We start from the raw sequence: 17,901 nt of genomic DNA, 5'->3' as shown, positions 1-17,901 counted from the left end.
CACACACACACACTGCCCAGTGTGTCTCTCACACACACACTCCCCAGTGTGTCTCTCACACACACACACACACTGCCCAGTGTGTGTCTCACACACATACACTCCCTCCCCAGTGTGTCTCACACACACGCACACACTCCCTAGTGTGTCTCACACACGCACACACTCCCCAGAGTGTCACACACACTCCCCAGTGTGTCTCACACGCACACACTCCCCAGTGTGTCTCACACGCACACACTCCCCAGTGTGTCTCACACGCACACAACACTCCCGAGTGTGTCTCACACACTCCCCAGTGTGTCTCACACACACACACACTCCCCAGTGTGTCTCACGCACACACTCCCCAGTGTGTCTCACGCACACACTCCCCAGTGTGTCTCACGCACACACTCCCCAGTGTGTCTCACGCACACACTCCCCAGTGTGTCTCTCGCACACACTCCCCAGTGTGTCTCACGCACACACTCCCCAGTGTGTCTCTCGCACGCACACACACTCCCCAGTGTGTCTCTCGCACGCACACACACTCCCCAGTGTGTCTCTCGCACGCACACACACTCCCCAGTGTGTCTCTCAAACACATACACTTACCCCCCAGTGTGTCTCTCACACACACACACTCCCCAGTGTGTCTCTCACACACACACACACACACACTCCCCAGTGTGTCTCTCACACACACACACACTCCCCAGTGTGTCTCTCACACACACACACACACACACACTCCCCAGTGTGTCTCTCACACACACACACTCCCCAGTGTGTCTCACACACACACACTCCCTCCCCAGTGTGTCTCTCACACACACACACACACACTCCCCAGTGTGTCTCTCACACACACTCCCCAGTGTGTCTCTCACACACACTCCCCAGTGTGTCTCACACGCACACAACACTCCCGAGTGTGTCTCACACACTCCCCAGTGTGTCTCACACACACACACACTCCCCAGTGTGTCTCACGCACACACTCCCCAGTGTGTCTCACGCACACACTCCCCAGTGTGTCTCACGCACACACTCCCCAGTGTGTCTCTCGCACGCACACACACTCCCCAGTGTGTCTCTCGCACGCACACACACTCCCCAGTGTGTCTCTCGCACGCACACCACTCCCCAGTGTGTCTCTCAAACACATACACTTACCCCCCAGTGTGTCTCTCACACACACACACACTCCCCAGTGTGTCTCTCACACACACACACACTCCCCAGTGTGTCTCTCACACACACACACACTCCCCAGTGTGTCTCTCACACACACACACACACACACACTCCCCAGTGTGTCTCTCACACACACACACTCCCCAGTGTGTCTCTCTCACACACACACTCCCTCCCCAGTGTGTCTCTCACACACACACACACACACTCCCCAGTGTGTCTCTCACACACACTCCCCAGTGTGTCTCTCACACACACTCCCCAGTGTGTCTCTCACACACACTCCCCAGTGTGTCTCTCAAACACACTCCCCAGTGTGTCTCTCCAAACACATACACTTACCCCCAGTGTGTCTCTCACACACACACACTCCCCAGTGTGTCTCTCACACACACACACACACACTGCCCAGTGTGTCTCTCACAAACACACACACACACTGCCCAGTGTGTCTCTCACACACACACACACACTGCCCAGTGTGTCTCTCACACACACACACACTGCCCAGTGTGTCTCTCACACACACACACACTCCCCAGTGTGTTTCTCACACACGCACACACTGCCCAGTGTGTTTCTCACACACGCACACACTGCCCAGTGTGTCTCTCACACACGCACACACTGCCCAGTGTGTGTCTCACACACGCACACACTCCCCAGTGTGTCTCACACACGCACACACTCCCCAGTGTGTCTCACACACGCACACAACTCCCCAGTGTGTCACACACACGCACACACTCCCCAGTGTGTCACACACACGCACACACTCCCCAGTGTGTCACACACACGCACACACTCCCCAGTGTGTCACACACACGCACACACTCCCCAGTGTGTCACACACACTCCCCAGTGTGTCTCACACGCACACAACACTCCCCAGTGTGTCTCACACACTCCCAGTGTGTCGCACGCACACACACTCCCCAGTGTGTCTCACGCACACACACTCCCCAGTGTGTCTCACGCACACACACTCCCCAGTGTGTCTCACGCACACACACTCCCCAGTGTGTCTCACGCACACACACTCCCCAGTGTGTCTCTCGCACGCACACACACTCCCCAGTGTGTCTCTCGCACGCACACACACTCCCCAGTGTGTCTCTCGCACGCACACACACTCCCCAGTGTGTCTCTCGCACGCACACACACTCCCCAGTGTGTCTCTCGCACACACACTCCCCAGTGTGTCTCTCGCACACACATACACTCCCTCCCCAGTGTGTCTCACACACACACACACACTCCCCAGTGTGTCTCTCGCACGCACACTCCCTCCCCAGTGTGTCTCTCGCACGCACGCACACTCCCCAGTGTGTCTCTCGCACGCACGCACACTCCCCAGTGTGTCTCTCGCACGCACGCACACTCCCCAGTGTGTCTCTCGCACGCACGCACACTCCCCAGTGTGTCTCTCGCACGCACGCACACTCCCCAGTGTGTCTCTCGCACGCACGCACACTCCCCAGTGTGTCTCTCGCACGCACGCACACTCCCCAGTGTGTCTCTCGCACGCACGCACACTCCCCAGTGTGTCTCTCGCACGCACGCACACTCCCCAGTGTGTCTCTCGCACGCACGCACACTCCCCAGTGTGTCTCTCGCACGCACGCACACTCCCCAGTGTGTCTCTCGCACGCACGCACACTCCCCAGTGTGTCTCTCGCACGCACGCACACTCCCCAGTGTGTCTCTCGCACGCACGCACACTCCCCAGTGTGTCTCTCGCACGCACGCACACTCCCCAGTGTGTCTCTCGCACGCACGCACACTCCCCAGTGTGTCTCTCGCACGCACGCTCCCCAGTGTGTCTCTCGCACGCACGCACACTCCCCAGTGTGTCTCTCGCACGCACGCACACTCCCCAGTGTGTCTCTCGCACGCACGCACACTCCCCAGTGTGTCTCTCGCACGCACGCACACTCCCCAGTGTGTCTCTCGCACGCACGCACACTCCCCAGTGTTTCTCTCGCACGCACGCACACTCCCCAGTGTTTGTCTCTCGCACGCACACTCCCCAGTGTGTCTCTCGCACGCACACTCCCCAGTGTGTCTCTCGCACGCACACTCCCCAGTGTGTCTCTCGCACGCACACTCCCCAGTGTGTCTCTCGCACGCACACTCCCCAGTGTGTCTCTCGCACGCACACTCCCCAGTGTGTCTCTCGCACGCACACTCCCAGTGTGTCTCTCGCACGCACACTCCCCAGTGTGTCTCTCGCACGCACACTCCCCAGTGTGTCTCTCGCACGCACACTCCCCAGTGTGTCTCTCGCACGCACACTCCCCAGTGTGTCTCTCGCACGCACACTCCCCAGTGTGTCTCTCGCACGCACACTCCCCAGTGTGTCTCTCGCACGCACACTCCCCAGTGTGTCTCTCGCACGCACACTCCCCAGTGTGTCTCTCGCACGCACACTCCTCAGTGTGTCTCTCGCACGCACACTCCTCAGTGTGTCTCTCGCACGTACACTCCCCAGTGTGTCTCTCGCACGCACACTCCCCAGTGTGTCTCTCGCACGCATACACTTACCCCCCAGTGTGTCTCTCAAACGCATACACTTACCCCTCAGTGTGTCTCTCACACACACACACACACACGCACACACTCCCCAGTATGTCTCACACGCACACACACTCCCCAGTGTGTCTCTCTCACACACATACACTCCCTCCCAGTGTGTCTCACACACACACACACACACACTCCCCAGTGTGTCTCTCTCACACACACACTCCCTCCCCAGTGTGTCTCTCACACACACACACTCCCCAGTGTGTCTCTCTCACACACACACACACTCCCCCAGTGTGTCTCTCACACACACACACACACTCCCCAGTGTGTCTCTCACACACACACACACACTCCCCAGTGTGTCTCTCACACACACACACACACTCCCCAGTGTGTCTCTCACACACACACACACACTCCCCAGTGTGTCTCTCACACACACACACTCCCCAGTGTGTCTCTCACACACACACACACACACACACTCCCCAGTGTGTCTCTCACACACACACACACACACACTCCCCAGTGTGTCTCTCACACACACACACACACACACTCCCCCAGTGTGTCTCTCAAACACATACACTTACCCCCCAGTGTGTCTCACACACACACACACTCCCCAGTGTGTCTCTCACACACACACACACACTCCCCAGTGTGTCTCTCACACACACACACACACTCCCCAGTGTGTCTCTCACACACACACACACACTCCCCAGTGTGTCTCTCACACACACACACTCCCCAGTGTGTCTCTCACACACACACACACACACACTCCCCAGTGTGTCTCTCTCACACACTCACCCCCCCCGATGTCTCACTCACACACTCTCTCACCCCCCCCCCCCCGATGTCTCTCTCACACACTCTCTCACCCCCCCCCCCCCGATGTCTCTCTCACACATTCTCTCACCCCCCCGATGTCTCTCTCACACACTCTCTCACCCCCCCCTGATGTCTCTCTCACACACTCTCTCACCCCCCCCCCGATGTCTCTCTCACACACTCTCTCACCCCCCCCCCCGATGTCTCTCTCACACACTCTCTCACCCCCCCGATGTCTCTCTCACACACTCTCTCACCCCCCCCCCGATGTCTCTCTCACCCCCCCCCCCCCCCCGATGTCTCTCTCTCACACTCTCTCACCCCCCCGATGTCTCTCTCACACACTCTCAACCCCCCGATGTCTCTCTCACTCCCCCCCGATGTCTCTCTCACACTCTCTCACCCCCCCGATGTTCTCTCTCACACACTCTCTCACCCCCACCGATGTCTCTCTCACACACTCTCTCACCCCCCCCGATGTCTCTCTCACACACTCTCTCACCCCCCGATGTCTCTCTCACACACTCTCTCACCCCCCCGATGTCTCTCTCACACTCTCTCACCCCCCCCCGATGTCTCTCTCACACACTCTCTCACGCCCCCCCCCGATGTCTCTCTCACACACTCAATCACGCCCCCCCCCCCCCCCCCGATGTCTCTCTCACACACTCTCTCACGCCCCCCCCGATGTCTCTCTCACACACTCTCTCACCCCCGATGTCTCTCTCACACACTCTCTCACCCCCCGATGTCTCTCTCACACACTCTCTCACCCCCCCCCCCGATGTCTCTCACACACACTCTCTCACCCCCCCGATGTCTCTCACACACACTCTCTCACCCCCCCGATGTCTCTCTCACACACTCTCACCCCCCCCGATGTATCTCTCACACACTCTCACCCCCCGATGTCTCTCTCACACACTCTCACCCCCGATGTCTCTCTCACACACTCTCTCACCCCCCCCCCCCCCCCCGATGTCTCTCTCACACACTCTCACCCCCCGATGTCTCTCTCACACACTCTCACCCCCGATGTCTCTCTCACACACTCTCACCCCCCCGATGTCTCTCTTACACACTCTCACCCCCCGATGTCTCTCTCACACACTCTCTCACCCCCCCCCCCCGATGTCTCTCTCACCCCCCCGATGTCTCTCTCACACACTCACCCCCCCCCTCCGATATCTCTCTCACACACTCTCTCACCCCCCGATGTCTCTCTCCCACACTCTCTCACCCCCCCCCCCCGATGTCTCTCTCCCACACTCTCTCACCCCCCCGATGTCTCTCTCCCACACTCTCTCACGCCCCCCCGGATGTCTCACACACTCTCTCACGCCCCCTCCCCGATGTCTCTCTCACACACTCTCTCACGCCCCCCCCCCCCATGTCTCTCTCACACACTCTCTCACGCCCCCCCCCCCGATGTCTCTCTCACACACTCAATCACGCCCCCCCCGATGTCTCTCTCACACACTCTCTCACGCCCCCCCGATGTCTCTCTCACACACTCTCTCACCCCCCGATGTCTCTCTCACACACTCTCTCACCCCCCCCCCGATGTCTCTCACACACACTCTCTCACCCCCCCGATGTCTCTCTCACACACTCTCTCACCCCCCCCATGATGTCTCTCTCACACACTCTCTCACCCCCCCGATGTCTCTCTCACACACTCTCTCACCCCCCCCGATGTCTCTCTCACACACTCTCTCACCCCCCCCGATGTCTCTCTCACACACTCTCTCACCCCCCCCCGATGTCTCTCTCACACACTCTCACCCCCCGATGTCTCTCTCACACACTCTCACCCCCGATGTCTCTCTCACACACTCTCTCACCCCCCCCCCCGATGTCTCTCTCACACACTCTCACCCCCCGATGTCTCTCTCACACACTCTCACCCCCCGATGTCTCTCTCACACACTCTCACCCCCCCGATGTCTCTCTCACACACTCTCACCCCCCCGATGTCTCTCTCACACACTCTCACCCCCCCGATGTCTCTCTCACACACTCACCCCCCCCCCCGATATCTCTCTCACACACTCTCTCACCCCCCCGATGTCTCTCTCCCACACTCTCTCACCCCCCCTTCCCCGATGTCTCTCTCCCACACTCTCTCACCCCCCCCGGTGTCTCTCTCCCACACTCTCTCACGCCCCCCCGATGTCTCTCTCACACACTCTCTCATCCCCCCCGATGTCTCTCTCCCACACTCTCTCACCCCCCCCGATGTCTCTCTCCCACACTCTCTCACCCCCCCCGATGTCTCTCTCACACACTCTCTCATCCCCCCCGATGTCTCTCTCACACACTCTCTCACCCCCCCGATGTCTCTCTCACACACTCTCTCACCCCCCCCCCCCCCGATGTCTCTCTCACACACTCTCACCCCCCCCCCCGATGTCTCTCTCACACACTCTCACCCCCCCCCCCTGTCTCTCCACACTCTCACCCCCCCCGATGTCTCTCTCACACACTCTCACCCCCCCCCCCGATGTCTCTCTCACACACTCTCTCACCCCCGAGGTCTCTCTCACACACTCACCCCCCCGATGTCTCTCTCACACACTCACCCCCCCGATGTCCTCTCTCACACACTCACCCCCCCGATGTCTCTCTCACACTCTCTCACCCCCCCGATGTCTCTCTCACACTCTCTCACCCCCCCGATGTCTCGCTCACACTCTCTCACCCCCCCGATGTCTCTCTCACACTCTCTCACCCCCCCGATGTCTCTCTCACACACTCTCACCCCCCCCGATGTCTCTCTCACACACTCTCACCCCCCCCCCCCCCGATGTCTCTCTCACACACTCTCACCCCCCGATGTCTCTCTCACACACTCTCACCCCCCGATGTCTCTCTCACACACTCTCACCCCCCGATGTCTCTCTCACACACTCTCACCCCCCGATGTCTCTCTCACACACTCTCACCCCCCGATGTCCTCTCTCACACACTCTCACCCCCCGATGTCTCTCTCACACACTCTCACCCCCCGATGTCTCTCTCACACACTCTCACCCCCCCGATGTCTCTCTCACACACTCTCACCCCCCCGATGTCTCTCTCACACACTCTCACCCCCCGATGTCTCTCTCACACACTCTCACCCCCCGATGTCTCTCACACACTCTCACCCCCCCACGATGTCTCTCTCACACACTCTCACCCCCCCCCCGATGTCTCTCTCACACACTCTCTCACCCCCCCCCTTGATGTCTCTCTCACACACTTTCTCACCCCCCCCCGATGTCTCTCACACACTCTCTCACCCCCCCCCCGATGTCTCTCTCACACACTCTCTCACCCCCCCCCGATGTCTCTCTCACACACTCTCTCACCCCCCCCCCGATGTCTCTCTCACACACTCTGTCACCCCCCCCCCCCCCGATGTCTCTCACACACTCTCTCACCCCCCCCGATGTCTCTCTCACACACTCTCTCACCCCCCCGATGTCTCTCTCACACACTCTTCACCCCCCCCGATGTCTCTCTCACACACTCTCTCACCCCCCCCCGATGTCTCTCTCACCCCCCCGATGTCTCTCTCACACACTCTCTCACCCCCCCCGATGTCTCTCTCACACACTCTCTCACCCCCCCCCCCCGATGTCTCTCTCACCCCCCCCCCCCCCGAATGTCTCTCTCACACACTCACCCCCCCGATGTCTCTCTCACACACTCTCTCACCCCCTTTGATGTCTCTCTCACACACTCTCTCACCCCCCCGATGTCTCTCTCACACACTCTCTCACCCCCCCGATGTCTCTCTCACACACTCTCTCACCCCCCCGATGTCTCTCTCACACACTCTCTCACCCCCCCCGATGTCTCTCTTACACACACTCTCTCACCCCCCCCGATGTCTCTCTTACACACACTCTCACCCCCCCCCGATGTCTCTCTCACACACTCTCCTCACCCCCCCGATGTCTCTCTCACACACTCTCTCACCCCCCCCCGATGTCTCTCTCACACACTCTCTCACCCCCCGATGTCTCTCTCACACACTCTCTCACCCCCCCGATGTCTCTCTCACACACTCTCTCACCTCCCCCCCGATGTCTCTCTCACACACTCTCTCACCCCCCCGATGTCTCTCTCACACATCTCTCACCCCCCCCCCCCGATGTCTCTCTCACCACACTCAATCACCCCCCCGATGTCTCTCTCACACACTCTCTCACCCCCCCGATGTCTCTCTCACACACTCTCTCACCCCCCCGATGTCTCTCTCACACACTCTCTCACCCCCCCGATGTCTCTCTCACACACTCTCTCACCCCCCCGATGTCTCTCTCACACACTCTCTCACCCCCCCGATGTCTCTCTCACACACTCTCTCACCCCCCCGATGTCTCTCTCACACACTCTCTCACCCCCCCCCGATGTCTCTCTCACACACTCTCTCACGCCCCCCCGGATGTCTCTCTCACACACTCTCTCACGCCCCCCCCGATGTCTCTCTCACACACTCTCTCACGCCCCCCCCGATGTCTCTCTCACACACTCTCTCACCCCCCCGATGTCTCTCTCACACACTCTCTCACGCCCCCCGATGTCTCTCTCACACACTCTCTCACCCCCCCGATGTCTCTCTCACACACTCTCTCACCCCCCCGATGTCTCTCTCACACACTCTCTCACGCCCTCCCCCGATGTCTCTCTCACACACTCTCTCACGCCCCCCCCCCGATGTCTCTCTCACACACTCTCTCACGCCCCCCCCCCCCGATGTCTCTCTCACACACTCTCTCACGCCACCCCGATATCTCTCTCACGCCCCCCGATGTCTCTCTCACGCCCCCCCCGATGTCTCTCTCACACACTCTCTCACGCCCCCCGATGTCTCACACACCCTCTCACGCCCCCCCGATGTCTCTCTCACGCCCCCCCCGATGTCTCTCTCACGCCCCCCCCCCCCCCGATGTCTCTCTCACACACTCTCTCACGCCCCCCCCCCCGATGTCTCTCTCACACACTCTCTCACCCCCCCCCCGATGTCTCTCTCACACTCTCTCACCCCCCCCCGATGTCTCTCACACACTCTCTCACCCCCCCCCGATGTCTCTCACACACTCTCTCACCCCCCCGATGTCTCTCACACACTCTCTCACCCCCCCCGATGTCTCTCTCACACACTCTCTCACCCCCCCCGATGCTCTCTCACACACTCTCTCACCCCCCCGATGTCTCTCTCACACACTCTCTCCCCCCCCCCGATGTCTCTCTCACACACTCTCTCACCCCCCCCCCGATGTCTCTCTCACACACTCTCTCACCCCCCCCCCGATGTCTCTCTCACACACTCTCTCACCCCCCCCCGATGTCTCTCTCACACACTCCTCTCACCCCCCCCCCCCGATGTCTCTCTCACACACTCTCTCACCCCCCCCCCCGATGTCTCTCTCACACACTCTCTCACCCCCCCCCCCCCGATGTCTCTCTCACACACTCTCTCACCCCCCCCCCGATGTCTCTCTCACACACTCTCTCACTCCCCCCGATGTCTCTCTCACGCCCCCCCGGATTCTCTCTCACACACTCTCTCACCCCCCCCGATGTCTCTCTCATGCCCCCCCGGATGTCTCTCTCACCCCCCCGATGTCTCTCTCACACACTCTCTCACGCCCCCCCGATGTCTCTCTCACACACTCTCTCACGCCCCCCCGATGTCTCTCTCACACACTCTCTCACGCCCCCACCGATGTCTCTCTCACACACTCTCTCACGCCCCCCCCGAAGTCTCTCTCACACACTCTCTCACGCCCCCCCGATGTCTCTCTCACACACTCTCTCACGCCCCCCCCGATGTCTCTCTTACACACTCTCTCACACACCCCCCCCCCCCCGATGTCTCTCTCACACACTCTCTCACGCCCCCCCCCCGATGTCTCTCTCACACACTCTCTCACGCCCCCCCGATGTCTCTCTCACACACTCTCTCACGCCCCCCCCGATGTCTCTCTCACACACTCTCTCACCCCCCCGATGTCTCTCTCACACACTCTCTCACGCCCCCCGATGTCTCTCTCACACACTCTCTCACCCCCCGATGTCTCTCTCACACACTCTCTCACGCCCCCCCGATGTCTCTCTCACACACTCTCTCACGCCCCCCCGATGTCTCTCTCACACACTCTCTCACGCCCCCACCGATGTCTCTCTCACACACTCTCTCACGCCCCCCCCGAAGTCTCTCTCACACACTCTCTCACGCCCCCCCGATGTCTCTCTCACGCCCCCCGGATGTCTCTCTCACACACTCTCTCACGCCCCCCCCCGATGTCTCTCTTACACACTCTCTCACACACCCCCCCCCCCCGATGTCTCTCTCACACACTCTCTCACGCCCCCCCGATGTCTCTCTCACACACTCTCTCACGCCCCCCCCGATGTCTCTCTCACACACTCTCTCACGCCCCCCCCGATGTCTCTCTCACACACTCTCTCACCCCCCCGATGTCTCTCTCACACACTCTCTCACCCCCCCGATGTCTCTCTCACACACTCTCTGACCCCCCCGATGTCTCTCTCACACACTCTCTCACGCCCTCCCCCGATGTCTCTCTCACACACTCTCTCACGCCCCCCCCGATGTCTCTCTCACACACTCTCTCACCCCCCCGATGTCTCTCTCACACACTCTCTCACCCCCCCGATGTCTCTCTCACACACTCTCTGACCCCCCCGATGTCTCTCTCACACACTCCTCTCACGCCCTCCCCCGATGTCTCTCTCACACACTCTCTCACGCCCCCCCCCGATGTCTCTCTCACACACTCTCTCACGCCCCCCCCCCCGATGTCTCTCTCACACACTCTCTCACGCCCCCCCGATATCTCTCACACGCCCCCCCGATGTCTCTCTCACGCCCCCCGATGTCTCTCTCACACACTCTCTCACGCCCCCCCGATGTCTCACACACCCTCTCACGCCCCCCCGATGTCTCTCTCACGCCCCCCCCCGATGTCTCTCTCACGCCCCCCCCCCGATGTCTCTCTCACACACTCTCTCACCCCCCCCCCCGATGTCTCTCTCACACACTCTCTCACGCCCCCCCCCCCCGATGTCTCTCTCACACTCTCTCACCCCCCCCCCCCGATGTCTCTCTCACACACTCTCTCACCCCCCCGATGTCTCTCTCACACACTCTCTCACCCCCCCCCGATGTCTCTCTCACACACTCTCTCACCCCCCCGATGTCTCTCTCACACACTCTCTCACCCCCCCCCCCCCCCGAGTCTCTCTCACCCCCCCCCCCGATGTCTCTCTCACACACTCTCTCACCCCCCCCCGATGTCTCTCTCACACACTCTCTCACCCCCCCCCCCGATGTCTCTCTCACACACTCTCTCACCCCCCCCCCGATGTCTCTCTCACACACTCTCTCACCCCCCCCCCCCCGATGTCTCTCTCACACACTCTCTCACCCCCCCCCGATGTCTCTCTCACACACTCTCTCACTCCCCCCGATGTCTCTCTCACGCCCCCCCGGATGTCTCTCTCACACACTCTCTCACCCCCCCCGATGTCCTCTCTCATGCCCCCCCGGATGTCTCTCTCACCCCCCCGATGTCTCTCTCACACACTCTCTCACGCCCCCCCGATGTCTCTCTCACACACTCTCTCACGCCCCCCCGATGTCTCTCTCACACACTCTCTCACGCCCCCACCGATGTCTCTCTCACACACTCTCTCACGCCCCCCCGAAGTCTCTCTCACACACTCTCTCACGCCCCCCCGATGTCTCTCTCACGCCCCCCGGATGTCTCTCTCACACACTCTCTCACGCCCCCCGATGTCTCTCTCACGCCCCCCGGATGTCTCTCTCACACACTCTCTCACGCCCCCCCCCGATGTCTCTCTTACACACTCTCTCACACACCCCCCCCCCCCCGATGTCTCTCTCACACACTCTCTCACGCCCCCCCCCGATGTCTCTCTCACACACTCTCTCACGCCCCCCCCCGATGTCTCTCTCACACACTCTCTCACGCCCCCCGATGTCTCTCTCACACACTCTCTCACCCCCCCGATGTCTCTCTCACACACTCTCTCACCCCCCCGATGTCTCTCTCACACACTCTCTCACGCCCTCCCCCGATGTCTCTCTCACACACTCTCTCACGCCCCCCCCCGATGTCTCTCTCACACACTCTCTCACGCCCCCCCCGAAGTCTCTCTCACACACTCTCTCACGCCCCCCCGATGTCTCTCTCACGCCCCCCGGATGTCTCTCTCACACACTCTCTCACGCCCCCCCCCGATGTCTCTCTTACACACTCTCTCACACACCCCCCCCCCCCCGATGTCTCTCTCACACACTCTCTCACGCCCCCCCCGATGTCTCTCTCACACACTCTCTCACGCCCCCCCGATGTCTCTCTCACACACTCTCTCACGCCCCCCCCGATGTCTCTCTCACACACTCTCTCACCCCCCCGATGTCTCTCTCACACACTCTCTCACGCCCCCCGATGTCTCTCTCACACACTCTCTCACCCCCCCGATGTCTCTCTCACACACTCTCTCACCCCCCCGATGTCTCTCTCACACACTCTCTCACCCCCCCGATGTCTCTCTCACACACTCTCTCACGCCCCCCCCCGATGTCTCTCTCACACACTCTCTCACGCCCCCGATGTCTCTCTCACACACTCTCTCACGCCCCCGATGTCTCTCTCACACACTCTCTCACCCCCCCGATGTCTCTCTCACACACTCTCTCCACCGCCCTCCCCCGATGTCTCTCTCACACACTCTCTCACGCCCCCCCCCGATGTCTCTCTCCACACACTCTCTCACGCCCCCCCCCCGATGTCTCTCTCACACACTCTCTCACGCCCCCCCCCCCGATGTCTCTCTCACACACTCTCTCACGCCCCCCCGATATCTCTCTCACGCCCCCCCGATGTCTCTCTCACGCCCCCCCGATGTCTCTCTCACACACTCTCTCACCGCCCCCCCGATGTCTCACACACCCTCTCACGCCCCCCCGATGTCTCTCTCACGCCCCCCCCCGATGTCTCTCTCACGCCCCCCCCCCGATGTCTCTCTCACACACTCTCTCACGCCCCCCCCCCCCCGATGTCTCTCTCACACACTCTCTCACGCCCCCCCCCCGATGTCTCTCTCACACACTCTCTCACGCCCCCCCCCCCCCGATGTCTCACACACTCTCTCACCCCCCCCCCCCCCGATGTCTCTCTCACACTCTCTCACCCCCCCCCCCCGATGTCTCTCACACACTCTCTCACCCCCCCCCCGATGTCTCTCTCACACACTCTCTCACCCCCCCCGATGTCTCTCTCACACACTCTCTCACCCCCCCCGATGTCTCTCTCACACACTCTCTCACCCCCCCCGATGTCTCTCTCACACACTCTCTCACCCCCCCCCCCGATGTCTCTCTCACACACTCTCTCACCCCCCCCCCGATGTCTCTCTCACACACTCTCTCACCCCCCCCCCCGATGTCTCTCTCACACACTCTCTCACCCCCCCCCCCGATGTCTCTCTCACACACTCTCTCACCCCCCCCCCCCGATGTCTCTCTCACACACTCTCTCACCCCCCCCCCCCCCGATGTCTCTCTCACACACTCTCTCACCCCCCCCGATGTCTCTCTCACACACTCTCTCACCCCCCCCCCCCGATGTCTCTCTCACACACTCTCTCACCCCCCCCGATGTCTCTCTCACACACTCTCTCACCCCCCCCGATGTCTCTCTCACACACTCTCTCACCCCCCCCCCCGATGTCTCTCTCACACACTCTCTCACCCCCCCGATGTCTCTCTCACACACTCTCTCACCCCCCCCGATGTCTCTCTCACACACTCTCTCCCCCCCCCGATGTCTCTCTCACACACTCTCTCACCCCCCCCGATGTCTCTCTCACACACTCTCTCACCCCCCCGATGTCTCTCTCACACACTCTCTCACCCCCCCCGATGTCTCTCTCACACACTCTCTCACCCCCCCCGATGTCTCTCTCACACACTCTCTCACCCCCCCCGATGTCTCTCTCACACACTCTCTCACCCCCCCCGATGTCTCTCTCACACACTCTCTCACCCCCCCCCCCGATGTCTCTCTCACACACTCTCTCACCCCCCCGATGTCTCTCTCACACACTCTCTCACCCCCCCCCCGATGTCTCTCTCACACACTCTCTCACCCCCCCCCCGATGTCTCTCTCACACACTCTCTCACCACCCCCCCCCCGATGTCTCTCTCACACACTCTCTCACCCCCCCCCCCGATGTCTCTCTCACACACTCTCTCACCCCCCCCCCCCCGATGTCTCTCTCACACACTCTCTCCCCCCCCCCCCCCCCCGATGTCTCTCTCACACACTCTCACCCCCCCCCCATGTCTCTCTCACACACTCTCTCACCCCCCCCCCATGTCTCTCTCACACACTCTCTCACCCCCCCCCATGTCTCTCTCACACACTCTCTCACCCCCCCCGATGTCTCTCTCACACACTCTCTCACTCTCCCCCCGATGTCTCTCTCACACACTCTCTCACTCCCCCCCCCGATGTCTCTCTCACACACTCTCTCACTCCCCCCTCCGATGTCTCTCTCACACACTCTCTCACCCCCCCCCGATGTCTCTCTCACACACTCTCTCACCCCCCCCCGATGTCTCTCTCACACACTCTCTCACCCCCCCCCGATGTCTCTCTCACACACTCTCTCACCCCCCCCCCGATGTCTCTCTCACACACTCTCTCACCCCCCCCCCCGATGTCTCTCTCACACACTCTCTCACCCCCCCCCCCGATGTCTCTCTCACACACTCTCTCACCCCCCCCCGATGTCTCTCTCACACACTCTCTCACCCCCCCCCCCCCGATGTCTCTCTCACACACTCTCTCACCCCCCCCCCGATGTCTCTCTCACACACTCTCTCACCCCCCCCCCCGATGTCTCTCTCACACACTCTCTCACCCCCCCCCCGATGTCTCTCTCACACACTCTCTCACCCCCCCCCCGATGTCTCTCTCCACACACTCTCTCACCCCCCCCCGATGTCTCTCTCACACACTCTCTCACCCCCCCCCGATGTCTCTCTCACACACTCTTCACCCCCCCCCCGATGTCTCTCTCACACACTCTCTCACCCCCCCCCCGATGTCTCTCTCACACACTCTCTCACCCCCCCCCGATGTCTCTCTCACACACTCTCTCACCCCCCCCCCCCGATGTCTCTCTCACACACTCTCTCACCCCCCCCCCCCGATGTCTCTCTCACACACTCTCTCACCCCCCCCCCGATGTCTCTCTCACACACTCTCTCACCCCCCCCCGATGTCTCTCTCACACACTCTCTCACCCCCCCCCCGATGTCTCTCTCACACACTCTCTCCACCCCCCCCATGTCTCTCTCACACACTCTCCCCCCCCCCATATGTCTCTCTCACACACTCTCCCCCCCCCATATGTCTCTCTCAAACACTCTCTCACGCCCCCCCCCCCCATGTCTCTCTCACACACTCTCACCCTCCCTCCCCATGTCTCTCTCACCCCCCCTCCCCATGTCTCTCTCAAACACTCTCCCCCCCCCCATGTCTCTCTCACACACTCTCCCCCCCCCCCCATGTCTCTCTCACACACTCTCCCCCCCCCCATGTTTCTCTCACACACTCTCCCCCCCCCATGTCTCTCTCACACACTCTCCCCCCCCCCCATGTCTCTCTCACACACTCTCCCCCCCCCATGTCTCTCTCACACACTCTCCCCCCCCCCATGTCTCTCTCACACACTCTCCCCCCCCCCCCATGTCTCTCTCACACAACTCTCCCCCCCCCCATGTCTCTCTCACACTCCCCCCCCCCCCCCATGTCTCTCTCACACTCCCCCCCCCCCCCCATGTCTCTCTCACACACTCTCTCCCCCCCCCCCCATGTCTCTCTCACACACTCTCCCCCCCCCCCATGTCTCTCTCACACACTCTCCCCCCCCATGTCTCTCTCACACACTCTCCCCCCCCCCATGTCTCTCTCACACTCCCCCCCCCCCATGTCTCTCTCACACACTCTCTCCCCCCCCCCCCCATGTCTCTCTCACACACTCTCTCCCCCCCCCCCATGTCTCTCTCACACACTCTCCCCCCCCCCCATGTCTCTCTCACACACTCTCTCCCCCCCCCCCCCATGTCTCTCTCACACACTCTCCCCCCCCCCCATGTCTCTCTCACACACTCTCCCCCCCCCCATGTCTCTCTCACACTCCCCCCCCCCCATGTCTCTCTCACACTCCCCCCCCCCCCCCATGTCTCTCTCACACTCCCCCCCCCCCCCATGTCTCTCTCACACACACTCTCCCCGGTGTCACACATTTACCTGAACTGGCGAGCAGACTGTCCCGGTCGGAGGAGCTGAGCCTGGCTCTCCTATTACCCGCAGTCTTCGGGGATTGTACTGTGGACCTCCTGAGCAGCGGCTCCTCCTCTCCCGACTCTTCATCCCGTGTACGGTCCGGGAATACCTCACAGCACTTCCCGGAGTCCCTCTTCCTGGCTGAACGCCTATCTGAGCCGGCGGTGGCCCCCCTCCTTCCGCCTCAGACGAGAGCTCCAACAGGACTAATAGCGGAGAGTCAGCCCTGGGCTCTTCCTGTTTCTCCTCAGCCATCATAGTTACCGCAAGCTACTCCATCTGGCATACTGGTATCACAGGAATTGCTTCATAACGTCACCAAGCCCTGCACCAATCCACTGCACTGTATTGGTTTGAGGACAGATAAGAACGGCACCCATTGGTTGCAATCACTGGGAAAGTTGTGGTTCTGTCTTTGCGCATGCGCGCCTAGACTGCTTTGCAGGAACAGGAAGACCAGAGATTTACGTCGAAGTTCTGGCCTAAAGCTGATTGGTCAGCGCCCTGCTTTCTCAGCTGTGGGCGGAACAGGTAGCTATATGAAAGTGATATGTGATGCTCCTCCCGGCCAGTAAGCGGCGATCTATTCGCCCCTTGCTCGACTTGTCTGCTCTGGGAGGGTGACATTGGGAGGTTCAGTCTTCTTCCTGCGTTCTGACGGGAGGTCACTCTTCGCTTGTGGGAAGCTAGGCCTTACCTCCGCTTCAGCATGGCTCAGGCGGCTCAAAACTCGTCAAGGTTGTGACTACTAAAACCCCCCAACTTGTGAGCGGTAAGACGGAGACATCTATGGAGCTGTGTGTTCATATGATAATCAGTGCGTGCCTGTGTTGTGCACCTCTCCTCCCTTCCCTCAATGGAATTGTAACATGGTATTGGCATTGTCAGCCTTTGGGGAGCGCTTTACTGAAGCTCCTCTATAAGTGCTGATTTACACTAGATGCAGTTCAGTGC

The 17,901-nt window shown here is 60.8% G+C and overlaps 1 protein-coding gene across 1 annotated transcript in view; it reads right to left on the bottom strand.

Annotated features, from left to right (window-relative positions):
• Positions 1–17,353, bottom strand: part of LOC149441467 (phosphatidylinositol 4-kinase type 2-beta-like) — a 162,973-nt gene extending 145,620 nt beyond the window's left edge. Inside the window, 2 exon segments of the mRNA XM_089657323.1 lie at positions 16,912–17,055; positions 17,058–17,353. Coding sequence (XP_089513449.1) covers positions 16,912–17,055; positions 17,058–17,205 — 292 coding nt within the window. The 5' untranslated portion in view covers positions 17,206–17,353.
• Positions 17,354–17,901: the final 548 nt, after the last annotated feature.

This window comes from Staurois parvus, unplaced genomic scaffold (genome assembly GCF_062004578.1).
Source record: "Staurois parvus isolate SC_StPar_1 unplaced genomic scaffold, SC_StPar_1.0 ptg000981l, whole genome shotgun sequence".
Lineage (NCBI taxonomy): Eukaryota > Metazoa > Chordata > Amphibia > Anura > Ranidae > Staurois > Staurois parvus.
The sequence above is the reverse complement of the archived record's forward strand: the minus strand, read 5'-3'. Positions and strand labels throughout refer to the sequence as shown.